Source organism: Neodiprion fabricii, chromosome 2 (assembly GCF_021155785.1).
Source record: "Neodiprion fabricii isolate iyNeoFabr1 chromosome 2, iyNeoFabr1.1, whole genome shotgun sequence".
Lineage (NCBI taxonomy): Eukaryota > Metazoa > Arthropoda > Insecta > Hymenoptera > Diprionidae > Neodiprion > Neodiprion fabricii.
The window spans coordinates 5,354,252-5,376,662 of NC_060240.1; the positions used below are offsets into that span (position 1 = coordinate 5,354,252).

A 22,411-nucleotide genomic window follows, 5' to 3' on the forward strand; every position below is an offset into this window, starting at 1 on the left:
TTAGCGATCAAAGTGACTAACAAAATACTTGGTATTTTAACATATGACTGTGTTAAAATAGATCATTAACAGTAAGCCTTGGATGTTCTTTGAACTGAGTATCACATCGCTGATAAGTCAATGGTTTCACACAAACAAGTATGGAAATGTTACACGTACAATATACAATATAACAATGAAATAACATCTAGTGAATAAAGATTAATGCAGAAAATTTTTTCCTTTAAATGTAACTCACTCACATAAGACTGAATGAAAAATTATGGTACAATCATTAACTTTATTTATATAGATTTAAGAACATACAGATTGTATTTTCCACGTTCAAACAATTCTAGCAAACAACGAATTCAACAATAAAAGTACTTTAAGATTTGTCAAAAATGCTTGAGATGGCCTTGATATGTTAAATATATTATGCAGCAAGAGGAAACATCATTTCTGAAAATTAATATCTACGAGAAACGTGTTCCCTGGTAAAAGATTGTTATTGTTATTATTATGATTATTCTGAGCAGGACAAAGATTCTAGGAAATTTTTCATTCTTCACGAGTCAAGAGGTAATTCTCATACAGGGAAACGAGGCACAAAGAACAACGAGATGAGAATAATAATCGTTTCCAGATGGGTGAAAATTAATAAAATTTGTAACTGGCGAAATATTTGGGAAAATAGTTTTCATGGTTTAAATGAGATTGTGAGGTAAGAGCTGGTGTAGTTGAGCGGTGTGTGATAGATAAATAATATTAGTATTGATTGAAATTCGATTAAATAAATCGTGAAATTTACACCTGTTGAATGGAATTATTTAAATTAGCAATTCGCGAGCAGCGTGCGACGAATTGCGAGGACAAGTAGTCAAATTTGGTCCGAAGATAGAATAAGAATAATAATACGAACGTTGAATGCAAAATGGAATATGTATTTGGCGTGTTCGTACGCATGAATACACGCACGTATATATGTGCGTAATAAATTTGTAGAGGCGAAAATTGTGCGGCAGCCGGAATATAAGGTGATAGAATAGAACATTTCGATGGTATCATAACAGAAGACGGGGTGTTTTTGTTATCATTTTTTCATCATTTTCAACGGATAATATACCATGTGTAAATTAGGATGGAAGAGTGACTAGGTATCCAGATACCAAGTCTATTCGGTGAGTGTTCACGGGGCAAATCAATCGGGAAGTCTGTACGTTAGCGAGAAAGAGAGGAAAAGAAAAAAAAATCGCGTGGTCAGGGAGCTGGGTAGACAGCCTCTGAAGTAGGTATATACAGCGTGAACAAAACGTCCCCTTTGACATTGTTTGATGATACATCTAACAAAGCGACGTGCGTATTATACATAACCGTTGTTGTTTCATTACAACGATATTATAATTAGATACTAGAAGTTGCATGTAGATATATATGTATTAATAGCTATGTATCTACGGATAGTGGAGAGCTTGTCAAATCCACCCCATCGGACACAACAATTAAAATGAATATTGTGATATCTCTTACCTCGGTACAGTTAACTCCGGGAAATCACTTTGAATCACTAACTTAATACAATTGTCATGTCTAATTGGAAAATAACTTTTAACGTAACTCATATTGCTCGCACATTGGCACATTTACAAAATCACACAAATAACGAAAGAGTTATACTTCTGCCATGTTCGGCTACAAATTCTACATTGCTGCTGAACCTCGCCGCTGATACCTTCTGCTTCTCCCGTCGACCGTCGCGGCGGCGCTGCTGTCGACATCGAATCATCATCGAATAATATGCGCCAAATGGGCAACGGCCAAAGGGCAATGCCAGTATACTCTGTCTCTCTTTCTCTACACTCTGATTGGCTGAGCATTACGAGATATGCGCGTTCGGCCAATCGCAGCGCAGAGCGAGAGAAACAGAGTGTACGGCAATTGCCTTTTACTGGGAAGCTACCTCCATGCGATATAAGCACGACGGCAACGGCAATGTGCGCGCAACTACCGGTGTTTCGAATCCAACGACGCGTAGTCATTTTAGAGGACGTCCGGATTGCCGTCCCGCTTAATTAGTTGATTGTTAGTTGGTTAAAAAGTGAGGGTATATTAATACCGATTGACGAGACTATTCTGTTCCCAAAATGACTAGCTCTGTAACTACGAATCCATCCACGCTTTTGCCGCTAGGTAAATAAATAAAATAATAACGAAATTTTTCCTAACCTCGATGATCTAACGACAGAACGACGTTGTTTATTATTTATTTTTTGTGTATTTTTAAAATACGTTTTAAAATATATGCCATTAGTTCGGGGTAGTCCACGTGTCTTTGACATTCTCGTATTTTCTGCAGCCTTGCTCATTATCGATCATCTTAATTTTCTCTATTAACTGATGTTTTATTTCATTGAATTTTACTTTACAGAATTGGTGGACAAGTGCATCGGCTCCCGCATTCACATTATCATGAAAAATGATAAAGAAATTGTGGGTACATTACAAGGATTTGATGACTTTGTGAATATGTTATTGGATGATGTGACTGAAAGCGAAGCAACGCCCGAGGGACGCAGAGTTACAAAATTGGATCAGATCCTCCTCAATGGAAATAACATTACGATGGTTAATATGGAAATACGAATACATTTCGATAGCATGATGTGTTTAAAATGCCCAACAAGGTTTATTATAACAGTTTGACTATCATTTTTTCTTTCCTGTTTCAGTTAGTACCTGGAGGTGATATGCCAGAAACATAATCTCACCCCCTGTGATTTCATGTATAATACTTTTGACATTTACTGCTATGTGATTGTAAAAATTTATTCAAATAACAATGATTTTCTTTTGTAAACATTTCTGCATTGTCTTCCTTTTATCCCGTATCATCATTGAGCCTTTGCCATTTCTAATTAACTTCAACACTTTGCTTCGACCTCTAAATCTTGAAGCTCCGTTGCAACTCCATCTATACTGGGTCTATCTGTTTTTTCAAATGACCACATCTTTGAATACAACGCTTTATACTTGCCACCTAAATTATCATCCAGCATTGAATCCTCCGGTTTTATACCTTTCCCAGTGAGATACAAAATAGCGTGAGGATGGAGGTCAGCGAATGGCAAAGTCCTGCTTAGCATTTGCCAGGCCAAAATTCCCAGGGAATATATGTCTGAAGGTGGAGAGGGTAATTCCCCTCTGATTACTTCTGGGGCTACATAACCAGGTGTACCCTGAAAATATGGCATAAACCTGGTGATTTAGGGAATGAAATCGTGATGCAAAACTAAAAAACCTACTCGAATTCCTGTATATGTGTCTTCTTCCCCCAAAAGAACGGAGCTACCAAAATCTGCTAATTTTGGATTGCCATCTGCGGCCATGAGAATATTTTTTGGCTTCACATCGGCATGAACCACGCCAGCTCGGTGACAGAATTGAATAGCGAAAGTAATTGCCTTGAAGATATTTAATCGCTCTTGACAGTTCAATGGTCCCTCATCCAGCCTTTCTTGCAGAGATTTACCACACAATTCCATAGTGATCATTGAGAAAACTTCTCCCTGTTCAATGCCCAGTATCCTGATGACATTAGCATGTCTCAAAGTGGTGGCATGTTTCTCTGATATCACGGAGTTATCACTGTCTTTCCTTCTTCTAAGTATTTTCGCAGCTACCTGATCACCTGTTATATATGATATGATAAGATCGGGATAGGAAAAAAATATCGGCTCCCTTTCATCAAGTGACCGCATTTCACAATATTCTTCAAACCTTTGTAAGATGCTTGAATCACGGTTCCAAATCCACCACTGCCGAGAATCTTTCTTGTACAGTGGGTAAGCCCAGTGTTTAAAATTTTCTTTCGGTTTGGAGTATCGACATTGACTAGCGACAATGTACATGGTTTCGTATTTATTTTCGCTTCCACACAGTCTGTGCTCAAATTGTTCCGGAGAGGTGATTTTGGACTACTTGTAAATCTTTGAACATTGTAAACACATATGTATTACATTTGCAGTTTTAGCGACCAAGTATTAATAATAACACACCTTATATTTTGAATAATTTGAGGCGACCGTGGTGCCAGCCTTCCGATCTCAAAAATTCCTCTTGGAGAAGCCATTCGAAATATATTGTATTAAATTTCTTCTGCAGGTAGAATGAACAACTTGACCAATTACAGTGATTGACATAAATATCTACCTCTATGTGTCTACCGGAAGACTAAACACACAACTCAAAACAAATATTATGAAGGGTATTATTGAACTTGATGCATGTTTATGTATTATGTACAGATATTTTTTTTTCTTTTCAATTCGAAGATGAAGGTGAATGACTGACGTATTTTAAATATTTTCTTTATTCTCTAAACTTAAGGCATAATCCAGCTGCTACGAGCCTATTACTAATTATTACTTTTAATACTGTATTTTTAACTTGATTATTTACAATAACGTTTTCACTATTTAATAACAAGGATGATTGTAATAATCTCTCAATATAGGTAATATCTGTGGTGTGGCTATAACATGTCTCAATGATATACTGTAGATGTAAAGCCGTATACCTAATGAAATCTAATTTATTAGATAGTTAACAATAATAAGTACCGTTAGTTTAGAGCAACACGGTTTTCTATCACAATCATCTAGGAGAATTTATTACCATTTCTCAATTATTTGTGTTACGTGAATAACAATAGTTAAGTAATTTGGTTTTTCATTCTCTGTTCTTTTTTTAAATGGTTGTACTACGTGTTGGATCGAAGGAGTGTCAATAATGATTTTCAACTTTCAATAAGAACATATTGATTAGTAAAATACTCTACGGAATCAAAATACAATATTTTCTTTGCTTCTTATTTTGTATCGTATATATCATATCTAATACATTATATCTGCTTTATTGCGATATATCATTGGATGACTATCACTTCGATTTTGGTTCAAAATGTTTATGCCTTCGTATATTATAATTCTCGAAAGAGTTCGTTCATAAGCATACACGATTCTTATTTATCGAAAAATATAAGAATTTCCATATTACTTATACCTGCACGATATGTAATTCAAATTACACAAACAGATTTTTGTCAAGAGTTAGAATTTTATGGAAATCCCTCCTTTGTTTATCCGTACCGTACTAATATTTCCCATTCATCTCCAACAAAGCTCATATCTAATCCTGCTGCATACATTCACCAATCAGGTACTTGTGTATACACAGTTTTATACATATAGCACCAACTTTATTGTCTTACTAAAAAAAAAAATGCCTACCCAAATGCAACCCTACGCTCATACCCTATTACGCCAAAAAATTGGCTATACTTTTAACAAAGATCACATGCAATCCTCTTGGTCAATCTTAATCATCCCCTGGCACCATGCACCAATCTCGTGTTGCATCTATTGGTACTCTCCTGACAAAGGCCTGAACATCATGAACCAACTTAGTTTAATAACATGCATGAGATGCCACACGGACAATTTCGGTTTACCAGTTTCGTAAAACCGTCTATACTTAACAATAGTTAATTTTTCATGGATCTTGTCTGTTCCCATAGAGGTAGCGTGAATAAAGTACAAATGGAAATGATCGTCAGATAAATAGGAACGATCAGGGTATCAAAAAGTTTGGTGTTTTTAAACTCTTACTGTGATAGCTGAGACTTTAAAATGATCAAACTAATTGAACGCTGTGAATCGCAACAGAATTACACGTCTGCTATCATTAGGGATTCATAAAAAAATATTTAGAATACTGTACATACTGATCAATCTTCCTGCGTATTATTGACAATCGCGTAACAATAAATGATTGAACGAATTCCTTTTGGCACTCTTACCCCCGAATTCATGACCGTCCGTTAAACGTTTAACGGGTGTAATATATAACAGCCCGTTATAATCTTCTGCTCTTATTGTTGTTGATCTTACGAAACGTATAACCAGCGTAAATTTGACAGTCAACAACAATAAAAATAGTAGATTATAACGGGCCGTTATACATTGAGCGCATTAAACGTTAAACGGTCGTTCATGAATTCGGAAATAATTCATTTTCAATTTGTAATGCTTATGTGAAATGTAAAGAACGCTGATAATGCTATTAAATAATTGATTTATATTCTTTTTCGAATGAATTTCAGACAATCTCTAGACTAGCTAAAAATGAAATGTTACCGATACCACAAACGTTACATGCCCGCAATAAATCAGAACCAAAATTAATATGTTTCAAATTACAACTAGTCTAAGTAAAATAAGAATTAACTATAAATATATGTATGTACCTATACTTATATTGTATAATACTAGATTTCTTTTTCGTCCGTAAGTAAACTCTTACTATATTAAACTATGTCAAACCCCGTAACATTCATATCAAATATATTCTTTGTTCGCGTCAATAAGGGTAAAGATATGTTAAAAACAGCAAAAACTTTTTGAGTCACCCTGAATGTCGAGGTTTTCACGGGAAAAACTTGGATTATCTAACAAACGCCGTCAATGGATACAACAAGGGTAGTATGAAGGTAATTAATTGGACAAGGTAAGGTAAGGCACAGTCTAGCCAGGGAGGGGTGCTTCTTCATAAAAGTCTGGCTCATCCTGATTGCTCTCCATTTCTGGTTCTTTAGTATCGAGAGCACGTAGTTCTGCAGGTGTAAAATAACGCTTCATTTGAGCACGCAACGGTATCATCAGGATCAAAAAGAATGGGAAAGCCAAGGAGATTGCGGTGCTTTTAACAGCCCAAAGGACCGAGAGACAAAATATTTGAATCAAAGTGAATATGTGCATCTTATAGGTTTGAACTCGGCGTACATAATTCGCAGTACCATGGTGCTTAACAGGCATAAAGAATAACTTTATACGATCAAACAGCTGAACGCCGTTGGTTGACGATACGCCCATGTACAGAAAAACTCCAATCAACACTGCCATGGGAACACGTCTTAGTAGCGGTGCCATCAAAATACTCAGACCGATGAGGATCGCGACTAAGAGACCGCTCACTCTTTGTTCTTTGACCTCAACAATGTGAGGCTTGTCACCAGGAGCATGGTTCGTTGACATTATTGTAACTGCGGATACATGGGTCAGAGAACGCACCGATGCTGCGCAACACCAGGGCATACCGATGAACCCACAGCCAACGTTCATCAAGCTGACAACAACAATGTCCATGTGATAGCCGTTGCCTTTACGCAGCTTGCGTTCTTTCTTGTCAATGATGAGCCTGGTTGGGTGATAAAAAGAAAATTTGATTAGGAATAGTCAATTCAGATTTCTTTTAATATACTATTTTCAAAGTTTAATTAAAATAAGACTCACTCAGATATTTGGGTTTCCATGAAGATAAGGATGTAAACTAGAAGAGCCGGCACCACGCAAACAAGTGCCAACCAAACGGGAACGGATTGTTTTTCACCCCCTAGCGGTATTAGCCATCCTCTCTTGTCGGGATCTGAAGGACTCAAGCCGTCGGGTACGAGGAGTTTCTCAGTCTTAACTTGAGCGAGAAAATCGATCAAGACAAAAATTACGATGCTTATTGGAACTCCAAAGTCACCAAAAGCTCTTCTCGCGCTGCGACCCAGATAGTGACTGTTACGAAATATGCGCAGGTAGTACGCACCAAGGAAAGTTCCCAAGCAAAGAATTGTACACATGAGAGCAGTATTTGGTTGATTTATAAGGCCATGACCATTACTGTCAGGAAGCCAATTCATCTGCTGAGAGTTGTCACACATAGCCGTCACATTCGTGTCAGTATTGTTAGAACTGGTGTCATTTTCGTGTGGGGCGAAGCAGTAATCAGGAAGAAGTGGATTTATTAAAAAGTATTTATAGATCTTTTGGAAGGCCTCGACGATATAGAGAATTGATATCAATCCGGTAAATATTTCTTCCGTAAAACGTGTGAAAAGTTTTACAAGTACTGAACCTTCGACACAAGCAATGATCAATGCAATCACACCGAGCCAAACGCCGACGTATATCCGGACCGTTAAGAACTCGAATTCATAGGCATTACACATTTTGTACAAGCTTTCATCGAAGAGAAGAAGCGGTCCAGTTGTACCGATAATGACGAGAGGTTGCGTGGCAAAAAGAGCCATTATCACTCCTGTCCATGAGGCAGAAATTAAAGTCTCTGAGATGCCTATTAAATTGTTTGTTTTGTCACTTATCAGACCGCCAAATGTGATAGCGGTACAAAGAGCAGCAAAGTACATGAAGATGGCTGCCGCAACGCTAGAGGAGTTTAATCCATCCGTGAAATCAGATAGATAAAGAGGGTAGCGTCTCTTGATATCGTTAATAAGCCCACCAAAAGGACGCCTAGTTCTACACAGCGGATCATCATCTGGGGGTTTTTTCTCATCTTCACCAGCTAAAAGAGCTGTAAACAATTATAAGATTGTGTTAAAAAATGGGATGGTATAATTGATCGAGTAATTGTTTCGGAAGATAAAGAATACGAACCTTTCTTAATAGCGGCATCGCTTTGTGTCTGCGGTGAAATTCTTTCCAATGCTTTAGCTTTGCGTTTTCTTATAGCTTCGCTCTTTGCCTTGAGTTCGTCGAATGGTAAAAGTGCTTGTCTTTCCCAATCGCCTGGTGGCAGCACGATCGAATCATCCAAAAACTCATTGATTGCCGATAGCAGTTCTCGTCTTTCGTTAGCTTTGTAGGCAATCTTGTGAAATGAGGTATTGGCCATCAGCGTTGAGATGGATCGACCGACCTCGTGGTAGTCAAGATCGGCATTTCGTGGCCCCAGAAGAATAAACATGAATCGAACAGGAATGGTAACTTCTGTCAAAGAGGGCATGAAAACACCTTCTGCCAGCCGAACAAATGCTATCGTAGGTTGATCAAGGAAATCTACGGCACCTACAAGTACCGTAGTTGCCTCAGCGCCGACGGGAATTCTTTTCAATATATAATCATTGTGCCCTTTCTTCAAGTCCTCGTTACTACTCGTGTAGGTCAACTCTTCTTTTATATCAACCGCTGTATGGTTGCTGTCCAGAGCCAAGGTGGACGATACGATCTTTGGTTTAGAATCGCTCAGGTTCTGTGGAAATGATAAGAGCCAATTAGGTAAAATCGATATAAGACATCGACAGAAACTAATGCTGGGAATTTGGTACGTATATACATGGTGTCAGCGAAAACTATGCATAGGCTTTCTTACAATCAGAGGAGAGTTTGACAGATCAACATCATCCGTTTATAGTACATCAGAGAGAAGAGAAACGAAGACAATAAGATTGGAACGAACATGTTCCACTGTGAGGCAACGGAAAACACTAGATCGGAGGATAGTGAGATTTGTCAGTCTCTCCAATATTTGCTAAAATACTTGCACAGCGAGTATTTCACATTACAATACCTTCGAAATTTATAGGACGACGAGAATAAACATTGACAAAGAATACCATGAGGAGTTTCTACTTGAAAAACTTTTTGGTAAGCCAAAATGATTCTACGTGAAATTATGCTGCTAATTATGACAAGAGGGACAAAAACTATATTGCATTTTGATGTAGGAATGATAACTTCCGTTCTTGCAAAGGTAAAAATTCTTCATCATTTGCATGAAGAACATGCGAATCATTTCAAACGTCAAGGTTAGTATTGGGTATCACACGTATTCTACTCGGTTACTGTTATTATTTTTTTTTTTTTCTTCTTTCTATATTCATTATATACCAAAATGTGAAAGTACCGCAGATGGCCAATAAAATGAGATTGACAAGAATTAATCAAGAAAACCTATGCTATGTTTCTGATGGTCCATAAAGTGGTATACTGCATTATATATCATGTGTGTTTAAACCTAGGAATAAGTTGTAAAAAAAAGTTCAATTATATATGGGGGAGAAAGACATAAGGTGCGATACTTAATACAACCATGCGCAGGCTGTTGTTGCTATCAAATATCGACAACCCATTAGAATGGAATGATGAGTGGAAGTGAAGTGTAGGTGATTCATCGGCAAAATTAAATCAAACAAAACAAAAAAATTAGTCAAAACTCAAGCTGCAACGAGGAGGTGCTACGATATAGCTTCATGGACTTGCAAATACTGTAGAATCGTTTTTCGGTAGAATTTTTCGTCACATTGTAACATGTAGTTAAAATTAGAGTAAGGTATTCGAAAATCTCGTTAGAAAACGAGAGTGAAAAACCTTCACTAACACCGTACAGTTTCTCTGTAAGTTCATGAGCTAATTTTGTTTCGTTTAAGTCATTTTTGTTTTATTATTTAAACAGTGTTAACGACGGCAGACGCCTATTTACGAGGGCAGTGGGGCAAAGACAGATGAGCTAGCGATAAAATTTGTGTTTTGGGAAACGAGAGATTTACATGTTGCTTCACATGGTTCTCGGTCGGATCTCGAGCAGCCTCTTCCTCCTCCAGCCAGATAGACTACGGAAACAATATTAGCATCCGTCAGTCAAATCGTTTCTGAAGTTTTCAAGAGCGTATTCCACCTCTACCTGGGCTTAGACAATTCCTCGTATACTCATCCTCTAGATTTGCGAGGTTTCTAAACCGCAGACGGTATAAAGAGAACATCTATCGAAGTAGAGGTGGAAACGCATATTTCTTTCATCTTCTTTTCTATGTATCTAATCTCTCTATTTGTCTTCAATCTGCGCAGCACAAACATTATGTCTTATAATTCACACTGTAATATTCATCAGTTACAGGAGGAGCTCGTACCTATTATACTGTTTCCTTATTTTGTCCTCAGATTTTTAATACTATGAAGTTTCGCCCGGAGTTTGACTAATCCTAATGAGGGTTTGAAAGATAATTGGGAAAATTCAATCGGATTTCAATAGGTAGTTTATACTGTGACAAGGATATCGGGGTTTCTACAACGACCGCATAGATATCTTTAATTTGGTAGCCAATTTTACAATCCTTCGCGGATTTGCTTAAAATTTTACAAACATCAACATTAATTCCTCGTAATCATGCCCTTGCGACTGCTAATTGACCAATCTATAGACTTCCGTACGCAAATAAATTCAAACGAGTATCAATAAAGTAGAATTCAGTTTTTCAGCATCTTCACCATTAGCCTGATGATATAGATAGAGTAGATGTCTTTAGAAAAAGTTAGGTACAAGTATAGTAATTCCTGAAGAGATTGAATAATTTCGGAAAGTTCAACACTAATCAAGAAATGAAATTAATTTAAAAACACCACTTCCTTCAGTCGGTAAAAAAATGCGGGATAATATGTAGATCGGGAAGTTTCACGGAAGAAAAAGAACTTTCATCGTTTCATAAAGTAAAGTAGAGTTTCAAAATAATAAAATCGTACCTTTTGATTTTCGTTAAAACCCATGATTGCCAATTATATGCAATTGAATTTCGAATACGGTGAGCGCGTTAATTTTTGCCCAACTATACTAAAATACGAAATATTTATTGAAAAAAAAAAAAAAAGGAAGAAAGAAACATAAGCAATCCATTAAACTTCCCTAATTCATATTATCCACACCATAAATTGGTTTTCAATCTATGTTCCATTGCTCCGATCATCCCTGAATTCTTGAATAAAAATAATAATGAACAGAAATTGTAAAAAAAAAAAAAAAAAAAAGTAAAAGATGAAAACATTACCTGCAGACTGGTGTAACTGGCGTAATTCCTCTTCCCCCCAAATCGAAATCTATCATGTTCATTGACGTGCCTGTGCCTTAGAAGCAGAGCCCTCATAACGACGGGTCGATCTTCGGGGAGTATCAACTCCTCGACGACCATCTGCTCGACGACCCTGTAAGCTACGCCGGGAAGATCACGTTCCTCGAGATCAAGGAGGCAAACACCGGTCTCGAGGCATCGCCGTAGGTTTAGAAGCGAGTGAAAGCTAAGCGATGCGACGTGTGGTCTCCCCCACCGGTCCGCACCCTCTTCAACGTCTTCCTCGTACTTTATCCACCTCGCCGTTTCCCGCCATTCGCGATCCTCGCCCATTCCGTGGAGTTCATCGAGCTGGACGAATACCTCGTGGGGCGAATGATCGTACATCTTTTTGAAGGTGTCGTGGAATATACCCCCGACCATTTTTCGCCCGATGTGAACCGTCGAGTGACCCGTCTTGTGACGACGCATACCCCGGGGATCGTCGCTCCTGTGGGACTCCAGGCCGTCTATGTCCAGCTCCTGGAGGGTGCTTGCCTCGTCGGGCTGGACGCTGACTCGACGTCCCATCGCGTTGTTTCCGTCCGTGATACCGGCACCCGAGCGTTTCCTCCATTGCGGATCTTCCTGGAGCGAATACTTTCTCGACTTGTGATGGTGCCGTCTGGAAAAAGAATATAATATTTTATATATTTTACAGCATTTTTGCATAACGTAACAAGAACTGTTCTCATTTTCTTTCTCCTTTCCTTCTTCAATGCAAAATCTGTCCAGTTATTTGCATGTACAGAAAAAAGTAATCGTCCGTAAGAATTTGTCTCTAAGCATAATAATGACGATAAATAAAAATATAGTCAAAAATATTCACCTTGAAAATTCAATTTTCAAAACATTGTTTTAGCAGTTAAGAAAACGTTTAAAAAAAGAATCGAATCTGGCATACGATTCGAAGTATGCTGTGGTTTCTAAATCAATTTAAAGGACGACTTTTGTTTGTTTGTTCGTTTTTTTTTTTTTGTTTTTTTTCAACTTTCGATAGAGAAAGAAAAAAAACTTTAAAGTTGATTGTTCAGCAGCTTCTATTTCCAAAGGTTTCGAAAGTAAGAAATCGGATCAAAAATAAGAAATTCGAAAATCAAAACTACACCTTGAGTCTACGAAGAAAGAAAAAAAATGCGTATAATTATTCGAATTTTACTCAGGTATTGAAACAAGGTGAAGAGTAAATTTTTAGAATATAACATATTAATACACGTATTATATTGTTGAAATCAAAGTAGAAATTTTACAGCGGGAAATAATAACCGATTCTTTAAACATCCTTGACGCTGTACCCAAGGTTTGTTATATATTCTTTTTTTTCAATTTATTCTTGGTTTTTTTTTCCTGCTATGTATACATACGAAAATCTTATAATAACTAATGTAATTTCAAGGATTCATACGAGTGACAAATTCTCGAATAATATATTGTGTATCGACGCGTTGACGTCGCGACGCAACCCCGCAAAGCGTTTCAAGACGTCGACGTCGCGTGACAAGGTCGAACGCGTGCCAATTTTGCTAACGAAGAATTTAACCCTGGCATTGAGAAGCGGAGGTGGGTCAACCTTTTCCGTTCACATCGTTAAACTGCCCGTTTCACGATCCGTTACCAAGAAACAAAAACTAATTATTTCTTGATCTTTCCATTCGCTTGTTACGCATCGTTTTTCTCTTCGTTAATAATTACAAATCACTCAAATTTATACAATAAACGAATAAGTGAATAAATAAAAATTACTCTCCCAAATTTTCTACGATTGTTTCGAGAAATTTTATAAGTAGAAAAAAATACAGTTCGAATCCAGGATTGTGAAAATATCGATCAGTTTATATCGTCAATAAAAACGATTCAACTTCCGTCGTTTGATTCTCTCTTTCTTTTTTTAATTTCATTCCCACACCGCGACCCATCGATTACTATTAATTTATAATCGTTCTTTTCCCCTTCTATTCTTTCACATAACAATTACAATCACGTCAACTTCCGTCTGCGGTTTGACTCATTTTATCTCCGCGTGTGCTGGCTTTCTACGATACGAAGAAACAACTTCCAACTCGGAACACGTTACACCAAACACACGTTACAGACAAGTAACTACAACGACGCGATTATTGCACGACGATGATAATGAGGTACGACTTGCAAAAAAAAAAATAAAAAAAAAAAAAAAATGCATAAAATCCCAACAAAAACACCAACAATGTGATTAATTATTCTTTATCGGATTATATACCGTCGAAAGTTACCGATACGATCCTGGGATCGTTCGTACGAGACGGGCATTGCTGATGGCAAGTGGCAGACGCCTATACCTAAACTAGCCTGCCTGGCCGTTGGCTGGCACGAGCTTAGAAGACACGACGACTCGATTATTCCCGACCCAATTATACGTATATCTATACACATATATGTATTATTATGTACAAATAAATAAGCACGGATAAATATATAAGTGTGTGTGTGTGTGTATAAATATATAAATATATATATATATACATAAAACGAAGAAGATAATGGCTGTGTAGGTACATCCGAAGGCCATGGCACCATCCCGTCCCAATCGCGACGTTTGGTTCTGGTTTTGTACGTATGTATTGTAAGTGTAATCTAGTTGAACGAGTGGGTGTAAGGTACCTAATTGTATACTATACATAGGTACATATTTAGGGGCTGCGCCGGGAACTGCCGAGATTTATTTATTTCCCCCTATTTGTTTCGTTCGTTTCCCCTGAATTACCTGATACAAATTAGGAGACACGCTTACGGTACGGAATCCCCATCGCGTTTAAACTGCAACCCGCAACTGGCAAGTAGGCAAAAATTCAAGGAGAAAGAATTTCCGCATTGCGGTCACGAGATCGGGAGAATAGGGATCGAAAATACCGAGTCCATTTAATTAATGGTAATAATTTTGTCTGGAAATATTGCTGTTGTTCGAAGTGACGAATCTTCAAACTTCTTTACTGCTTGCTTTTTGTCGATTGTGGAATACGATTCTAGTTTCATCTACTTATTGGTTTTTATAAGAAAAATTAGCAATATTCCGGCGTTTTCTTCGGTTTGAATGAAAAAATTGACCGGATATTTTTTTTTTTTTTTTTTAATTCACGTACATTTGGATAATTATTACTGACTGGTCGAGATAAAAAATCAGGATGTAAGATTCTTACAACAATATCAATATAGCGATGAATAATTTTAATACAAATTTACCGTCTTCACGCATCTTCCAACAATTCAATAACAGGGTGTATAGGTAACGCGATAAACGTTCAGATCCAATGGAAATATAAAAAACAATCACATATATTTAGTTACATCACACACGGAAAAAACACCCGATAATCAAGATCAACAACTCCTCGGGGTGCAAAAGTTACCCAATTATTATGAAAAAAAGAAAAAAAAAGAAAAGTGAAATCATAATTCAATCGATCACTCAACACAGACTAAACTTCCGAATTTCATATTTCCCATATAATCGTTGCGTCAAAAGTACGAATCTGTGAACCAAAACGCAAGTTTGATAAGAATATATCGGAATGACGCTTGCACCGCACGTTTCATACCTTGTGAGTTACACAACAGGAATATTCAACGAATGAGAAAGAACGATAAATGGCACAAAAAAAAAAAAAAAGTAGGAAACGAGAAAACGAACCGTTGAAGATAAATAATCGCGAGGCTTACTTGTGGTCGTGTTTGTGAAGCCGTCGAGGTTTCCGGTCCTCGTCACCGGGTGGCGTTTCCGGTTGCGGACTGGCCGCGCCCTCTTCTCTAATCTTTTCGAACTGAACTCTGGGACTTCCGAGTGCCGGACTTTCGCTGTATCCCGACGCCGCTCTCTCGGATATCGGCGCCTCGCTTTCGCTGCTCAAAACTGCTTCCCCGTCGTCGGGAATCGGCCGTTCGTCGTTCTCGATACCCTGCGAAACGTAGTTCGGAGCCTCGCCGCCCTGCTGTTGGCGATGACCTCCGCCGTTTATCAACGCGTCGACTTCCTCTTCCTCCTCCTCCTCCTCCTCCTCTTCCACCTCATCGTCGGGTTCTTCCCCGTTACCGGCCGACGAGATCGGATGATCGTTCAAGGGGTGATCTTCCTCGGGTCCAGGTTCGGTCACGGATCCCTCCCTGTTTCGTGGGATAAAAAGAATTCGTTAATCTCGCTGTGTGATAAATTCGTCTTAGATTAATTATTTGTATAAAATATTGCGTATAACTTTGTATTATTGAAATAATTTGAAAACGATGAGATTTTTCAAAATGACAAAAGTCGCGCAGATTAGAACCAAAATCATTAAAATCCATTGATCCGTTCTTGATATATCACGAGTTGAAGTTTTTTTGTTATTCTTAATTTCTTTTCGTCATTCAAATAACAGCTCAAATCGTGCATTATCGCTACACGATTATAGAATCCCGGAGAAAAATCGATGGATTTCAAATCTGCCTACAGAATCTCGGTGCAATCGAGCTTTTTTCGTTCATCGAAAACTGGGCGGGTAAGATACACGAGGAAAAAGCTGGAAGGAATCGAGGTACAAAAATAGCACAAGATGGAAGAGGCAAGCTACGGCTGATCAGGGATACAAATGACAGACAGACCAGTTGACAGACGGACGAGACGAAGGCCCCGAGACACTCGGAGAGGTAAGAAGGTAAGTTGCAAAGGTAAGAAGAAAAATAAAAGGAGGAAAATTTGACGCGAGAGAAACAGAAAGGCTTATCCTAGCTGATTTTTCATCCAACTATACACGTACGAAATGTCACATACATGTATGACTGTGAGAAAGCGTAAGAGGAATAAGATATGAAAACAGAACGATTAGAGATAACCGTTGTTACGTATGTAAGCAACACGGGTAATTCAGTTTAATTTGAAAACGATGTTGTTTGTTTCCCGAATTCTTTTCCCGGCGAGACATTATCGCCTGCGATTCTCGTTAAGAAAGTAGAGAAAAATGAATTGCGATGCGAAGATTTCATTCTGAATAATGCTATAATAATTGTTAACAACCGTCGACTTGCCCGACTTGAAAAATGATAATAGATATTATACGTGTACAGATTATGATAAATCGATTGTTAGTTGCGTGCGGCGATGAACCGAAAAAATTAAAAAAAGAGTATTTTAACTCTTTGAGTCATGCATTATTGCGCCGAGTCACCTTTTGTAATAAGATAGTATTCTATTGTATAGTATACTGAATTTTCAAAACGTGATTTCAGATTCGTAATCAGCGACCCCAAAAACCCCTGGTCAGAGTTTTTTCTCCGGATTCGATCGAATTTGAAATCTTCGTCCGCCATATTGGATCCACCATCTTGAATTTTATTAATCCGATTTCAGATTCGTAATCAGCCACACCAAGAACTTATAATTTATGTAAAACACGCATACGTGCAGAGTGATAACTTTCTCAGAAATGAATTATTCTTTCAATTTTCACGATTTTTGTCAAATCACGATTGTTTCCAACAATAATAATTTAGATTATATGGCATTAATTAGTCTCGAGTATTGAAAACCTATTAGTATACTATGAGAAATAGCGAAACACCGCGAAGAAATATAACTCAAAGGGTTAAGCCAGTGTTCCGGAGTATTTGGCAGAATCCATATAAACTATAGTTCACGCAAATGTAATTGAAAAGTAATTCGAGCAAGCAAATTTATAATTCCTGGCAAATATTTGACGACAATTTCGAGTTCACTCGAGAAGAAGGATTCATAAAAAGAACAAAGATATGTCTAACAAATATTTTAGAAACAATGCCGAATAATATTGTGGTGCTGAAGTGAGGCGTGTCGGTATCATCGCGATCTCTCGGTAAATATTCCCAAGAGATCCTTGAAACGGTCTTTATATTCTATATAAAAAACTCAACCCCTCCTAGAAACGAGTGCCGAAACTTTTGACGTTTTTACAGTGGTTTTCAACCGCCTCGTAACCTCAAAGTTCACCTTTCGACGTAATCTCGACTTCGCCCTCAATGCAAAAGACAAGCCTTATAGACTATATATTAGGGAGAAGAAGGAAAGAAAAAAAAAAAAGAAAAAACAACCCCGAACATTTTTGAACGCCTTCAACAGCGATTCGAATTCATTGTCAACTATTATTTTTGCATCGAAGTTGCGTGAAGACAAATATCAATATCGTATTAGGTTGTATTAATAATTTCGCCAAAAAATTATGAACAAGGAATGAAATTCTGCTAACAAAATTTAATACAAATTCGCTGATCCGTTTTTAAAATACACAAATGCGCGTACAAGTTTTGCGTAGGTTGGCCCGCCTGCATCACAGACATGAATATCGTTGCGGAAATATTTCGCCGGCCAATGAGATTGAATTACTTGGCGCATGCGCGGTTGATTGTCAAGTTTCAAGAGATTCTCCCGGTATAAGTAAGATAGGCTGGACGTTTCCATTAATAATCGAACAATAATTTAATAATTTACTTCTCAATGTTAACACCGAGTGCTTCTGTTTCTGTTCATGACGTCGGTTGCATTATAGGGCAGAAGTAACGCGTCTCTTGTACCATACGCAATAATTTATCCCCATATTATCGATCCCACCTGCCAACCGTTAGGCATTCAATGGACGATGCATACTGCAATAATTTATAATCGTATCGTTGTTGATCAAGGTTAAAGGATATTGCGTATATAAAATCTTTATCAATTATACGGTGACGTTGATCTTGAACAATTGAAAAAATAGTACAATAAATTTTCTCCCTTATTTCTACCTTTGTCCTTCGTCGCGTTGATCGATTAATCGTAAAATTAGACAGACTATTTATCCGTAACGTTGCAAGGACACGACGACTAAGCGAAGCGTTAATTTCCGCTCTCCAATTTACCCGCAATATATACGCGCATATACACACGTATTATATACATAAAGGTGTTAATTTCTCACAAATGTTAATCGTTCGCCTCGTTGTTCATTCGCAGCCTTCATATAATATTAATTAATCAAACCGCCAACCTTATGATGACTAAATCGCACGCTGTTAATCCGATGGATGCTTCCTATTACATACACAAGCTAATCCGCTATACGATGACGTCAACTCGGCGGTTAGAACAAATTTATAGCAAGCAAGTGGCATTTCGTAAATAAATAAGTATACACACGCGTATATATGGGGTATTCCATGTCAACTCGAGCGATGATTTTCCCTCACAATTTTTGATTTACTTCAGAATTTTTCATACGATTCTCCGGTCAGAAAAAAGCACTCCGGAATTTTTTCACATTTTTTACTATAACCGTTAATTTTTTTTGATTATTCAAACCAATATAAAATATTGGCATTTCTTTTAAAATATCATCAAGATTTTCAAAAATCTTAATTTTCATCCCGATCGTTCTGACATGTTTCAAAGTTGAGAAAATTTTCAAAAAAATACCAAAAATTCTGCGTCTTTTGCGTCAAACGATTCAAAATTGAACGCAGAATTTTTGGTAATTTTTTGAGAACTTTTTGAACCTTGAAATATGGTCTTTTGTTTCTTCAAGATTTTTAAAGCGCTAGAAAAAATCGAGCAAAAAATCACCTTATCGTGGAGCGAGATCAGAATGATCGAAATTGACAACAGGATTTTTGAGAATTAGAAAAAAAAAAAGCCAGTTAGATAGTTTTGCATAATTATAATAAAATAAACGGTTGTGCTAAGAAATTTGAAAAAATTCAAGAGTGCTTTTTTGTCGTCGGACAATCTTATAAAAAATCCTGAATCAAATGAAAAATTGCGAGGGAAAATCATTGGTCGAGTTGACATGGAACGACCCATAGTCTGTTGTCATATACTGTTTACATATGTATTATCGGCGAAAAATTAGAAATATAAGGATAATTCAGAGACACGCGATCGCCAAGAAGCACGAACGATTTTATATTTATTACACTTATACAGTATATGTATATGTATATGCAATGTGACTCGTAGACTGAAGAACGCTTCGCGGACATTTATTTCCCCGCGGAATTCCTTGGACGGATGAAAAACAGTTTAACACAGTATAATTGTTCAGTTGTACTCGGTCTCATCTCATCGTGGATCTATAATAAGCGACGAAAAAATTACTGAATTAATTATACTCATCGTCGATTGTTTATATAATATGTATGCTTAAGTGAAATAAAAATGACGACGAAACTGATAATTGTAACGATAGCGAGAGAGAATTATTTTAGCTTGAAAAAGAAATTTTCATCGATTTAGCGAAAGTTCAAAAACAGTCGTTAAAAAAAATCTTTTACACAAGTATATCTCTGCGATAAGTTTTTAAAACGTAAAAAAATGTTCATATCTCGTAACTCGCCGAATACAGCAACGCTGACAAATTATTCCATAATTCTATACAGTTTGTAAGAAAGAAGGAAAAAGAAAAACAAAAACAATATCATCACTATGTCAGAGCATGTTTGCACGTTTTAAATTTATTTGCAAAACGGGAGCAAAAAAAAAAAAAGAATATAAATCGCACGCCGAAAATCGAACTGTAACAGTCGAACAAAAAAAAAATCTAATTTCTTCAAAATCTTTCACAAAAACTCATGTAGTACCATTTATACTTTGATTTAAACACAAATTCGTAAGAAGAATTAGATATATATATATATATATATTTGTCAAGATATAATAATAAAAGGTTAAAGAAATTCTTAAACAGGAATTAATTCCGAATTGAAAAGTAAAATATCCTTTTTTTTTTCATCCCCCTTATTACTGAAACATGTTAGATGCTTTGCGCTTATTGGATTATATGCAGATGTCGATGAGCTTCGACGTTACACCGAGAGTTACGCGATTTAAGACTGCACCCGGAAATTATCGAGGAATCAGTATCTTGAAGAGTATGATTAAAACTAGAATAAAGCCAGTTATCGTTGAATCGACGTCATATTGTTATTATATTAGTTTATGGACCTTCGGATACACAAAAGTGACACGTTAAGGTCCTTAGTTATACCTTTAACGACGGGTATGTTTGATCAGAGTAATAATGACATATATCAACGTATACATATACGTGTAATATTAGTGATAACGGTTATTCACGCGGATTATCATCGAGCACGAGATAAATATCAATCATGATTTCGTTCCGACTGACGCGTGCCCTTTGGAAACGGTGATAAGTAATAAAATATTGACAGCAAAAAAATATTTGCGAGACGTTGTAATTTTTATACGTTGTGGCTATTTTTGTTTCTTAATCGAGTTCATGGAAGAAAAAAAAAACAATAATTAACGATTTTCTGACGTGACACCCTCTGAAAAGTTTGTTGCTATTATGGATAATCGCGAATTATATTTCAGCGGTGCGCATTTTGTCAAAACCGCGGCCCGTCTCAGTTACACGAAAGAAGAAGAAGAAGAAGATGAATAAGAAAAACTTTCGACGTTGATCGATTTTTGTAGGTAAAAATATGAAAAATCAAATTCTTACGAAACTTAATTTACAAGAAACGAGACAGAGAAGGAGGGAAAAATATTCTATCGATTATATTTCGAGGTAAGAATTTTCGTTGGAAAATTATTTGGAAACAATCGTGTACAAGATAATAATTAATATACTCACGGTGAAAGATGCCGCCTCATTGACCTTGAGTGAAGACTTTTCAATGGCATGTGCGGATGAGGGTAACTTCGTTTCCGATGTTCTGGAAAGACGAAGAAAAATACAATTAAACCTTGCTTGTTGTACTGTAATGTAAAAAAATAATATATAAAAAAAAGTGACGGTACAAGCGAAACTTTGACAAATATTTCTGTAAATTTTACCACGTAATTTGAAGAATGATACAAAGAAAAGCTGACAATAAGTTAATTATTTCGTCACACTCGATGATCATGTTATCGGAAAATTAGAATCAAATATTGATTAAAAAATTTTAGCCACTTTGATGCCTGTCGATTTTTTTTTATACTGTCCTCAATTTTAATTACACGAAATAATTTCGTGTCCTGAAAAAATTCGAAACTGCAGAAATGCAATAACATGTATTTACAAAATTTTTCTTCCTCTGCGTTCTTCGATTTATCCGTAAGACTTTTTTCTACGATCAAAAGTTTATTACACGCAGAAAAATATGAACAGTGAAACCCATTTTAGTTGTAATATATATAATCTTGTTCCATGATAGGAAAGAATGTAAACGAGTAGATGTCAGAAATTATAACTCATCGAAAATATTGGTTGGCTGTAAAAAAAAAAAAAAGAAAAAAGAAGCAACAAAGTTTACGATAATTTGATATTGTGAATAACGGGATCAAGATAAATGTTTTCTTTCTTACTCTTTGCCACAGTAATTTATCATCATACTTTCAAAACCGTCAACTTTTACAAAATATGTGTATTATGCGACATATATTCACGTGACATGTAACGAATTTATCGTCCGATAAATTTTTCATTGCTTTTTTCCCCTCTTCCTCTCCCTCTCTCTCTCTCTCTCTAATAATAATACAAACAGTCTGCAGCTATTATAACTATTCTAAAAATCCACCCGTTTTGCAGTATAAAATAATTGATTTTACCGGTTTTTGTGTATGAAATTTTTGTTGCATTGTAAATGCAAATTTACACAAAACAATATCATAACGTAACTCGTATAATAATTAATAGTTGTTTATTACGTATATTATATTATATTATATTATATTATATTACGGAC

The 22,411-nt window shown here is 36.6% G+C and overlaps 4 protein-coding genes across 16 annotated transcripts in view; 1 reads left to right on the forward strand and 3 right to left on the reverse strand.

The window, feature by feature from the left end:
* Nucleotides 1-1,721, reverse strand: part of LOC124174592 (kalirin) — a 45,886-nt gene extending 44,165 nt beyond the window's left edge. For 4 of the 7 annotated variants that reach the window (XM_046553814.1, XM_046553811.1, XM_046553813.1 and 1 more), the window contains exon 1: nt 1,510-1,719. The gene's annotated coding sequence lies outside the window, so the exon portion shown is untranslated. Of the gene's footprint in view, nt 1-1,509 lie in introns of all 7 variants that reach the window. The other 3 variants (XM_046553809.1, XM_046553810.1, XM_046553815.1) reach the window with 2 other exon arrangements.
* Nucleotides 1,171-2,838, forward strand: LOC124174627 (U6 snRNA-associated Sm-like protein LSm5). 2 transcript variants are annotated; one of them, XM_046553927.1, is made up of 3 exons: nt 1,171-1,335; nt 2,408-2,604; nt 2,709-2,838. In XM_046553927.1, exons 1-3 carry the CDS (start codon nt 1,314-1,316, stop codon nt 2,739-2,741), a joined length of 252 nt encoding a protein of 83 aa, XP_046409883.1. In that variant the 5' UTR covers nt 1,171-1,313; the 3' UTR covers nt 2,742-2,838. The 2 variants fall into 2 exon arrangements, with proteins under 2 accessions (XP_046409883.1, XP_046409882.1); XM_046553926.1 differs by lacking the exon at nt 1,171-1,335 and adding an exon at nt 1,946-2,169.
* Nucleotides 2,839-2,880: 42 nt separating this feature from the next.
* On the reverse strand, nt 2,881-4,192 carry LOC124174617 (serine/threonine-protein kinase mos). The gene is made up of 4 exons (XM_046553913.1): nt 4,035-4,192; nt 3,757-3,965; nt 3,282-3,667; nt 2,881-3,215 (listed from the first exon to the last, which is right to left on the reverse strand). The coding sequence occupies exons 1-4, from the start codon at nt 4,106-4,108 to the stop codon at nt 2,901-2,903; spliced, it is 984 nt and encodes a 327-aa protein (XP_046409869.1). The 5' UTR covers nt 4,109-4,192; the 3' UTR covers nt 2,881-2,900.
* A 138-nt stretch (nt 4,193-4,330) lies between these two features.
* LOC124174602 (band 3 anion transport protein) overlaps nt 4,331-22,411 on the reverse strand; it is a 57,635-nt gene continuing 39,554 nt past the window's right edge. For 5 of the 6 annotated variants that reach the window (XM_046553850.1, XM_046553852.1, XM_046553849.1 and 2 more), the window contains 7 exons: nt 21,316-21,397; nt 15,404-15,844; nt 11,648-12,332; nt 10,376-10,438; nt 8,484-9,078; nt 7,329-8,400; nt 4,331-7,233 (listed from right to left, as the gene is read on the reverse strand). In XM_046553850.1, coding sequence (XP_046409806.1) covers nt 6,561-7,233; nt 7,329-8,400; nt 8,484-9,078; nt 10,376-10,438; nt 11,648-12,332; nt 15,404-15,844; nt 21,316-21,397 — 3,611 coding nt within the window. In that variant the 3' untranslated portion in view covers nt 4,331-6,560. The remainder of the gene's footprint in view (nt 7,234-7,328; nt 8,401-8,483; nt 9,079-10,375; nt 10,439-11,647; nt 12,333-15,403; nt 15,845-21,315; nt 21,398-22,411) is intronic. The other variant, XM_046553851.1, reaches the window with a different exon arrangement.

Excerpts from the sequence above, each read along its gene's own strand:
- LOC124174627 (XM_046553926.1), top strand. The coding sequence starts at position 2,124 with ATGACTAGCTCTGTAACTACGAATCCATCCACGCTTTTGCCGCTAG. Across the intron at positions 2,170-2,407 it reads ATCCACGCTTTTGCCGCTAG|AATTGGTGGACAAGTGCATC; the intron begins GTAAATAAATAA and ends TTTACTTTACAG. Across the intron at positions 2,605-2,708 it reads ATGGAAATAACATTACGATG|TTAGTACCTGGAGGTGATAT; the intron begins GTTAATATGGAA and ends TTCCTGTTTCAG.
- LOC124174617 (XM_046553913.1), bottom strand. The coding sequence starts at position 4,108 with ATGGCTTCTCCAAGAGGAATTTTTGAGATCGGAAGGCTGGCACCACGG. Across the intron at positions 3,668-3,756 it reads GATTCAAGCATCTTACAAAG|GTGATCAGGTAGCTGCGAAA; the intron begins GTTTGAAGAATA and ends CATATATAACAG. Across the intron at positions 3,216-3,281 it reads ACACATATACAGGAATTCGA|GGTACACCTGGTTATGTAGC; the intron begins GTAGGTTTTTTA and ends CCATATTTTCAG.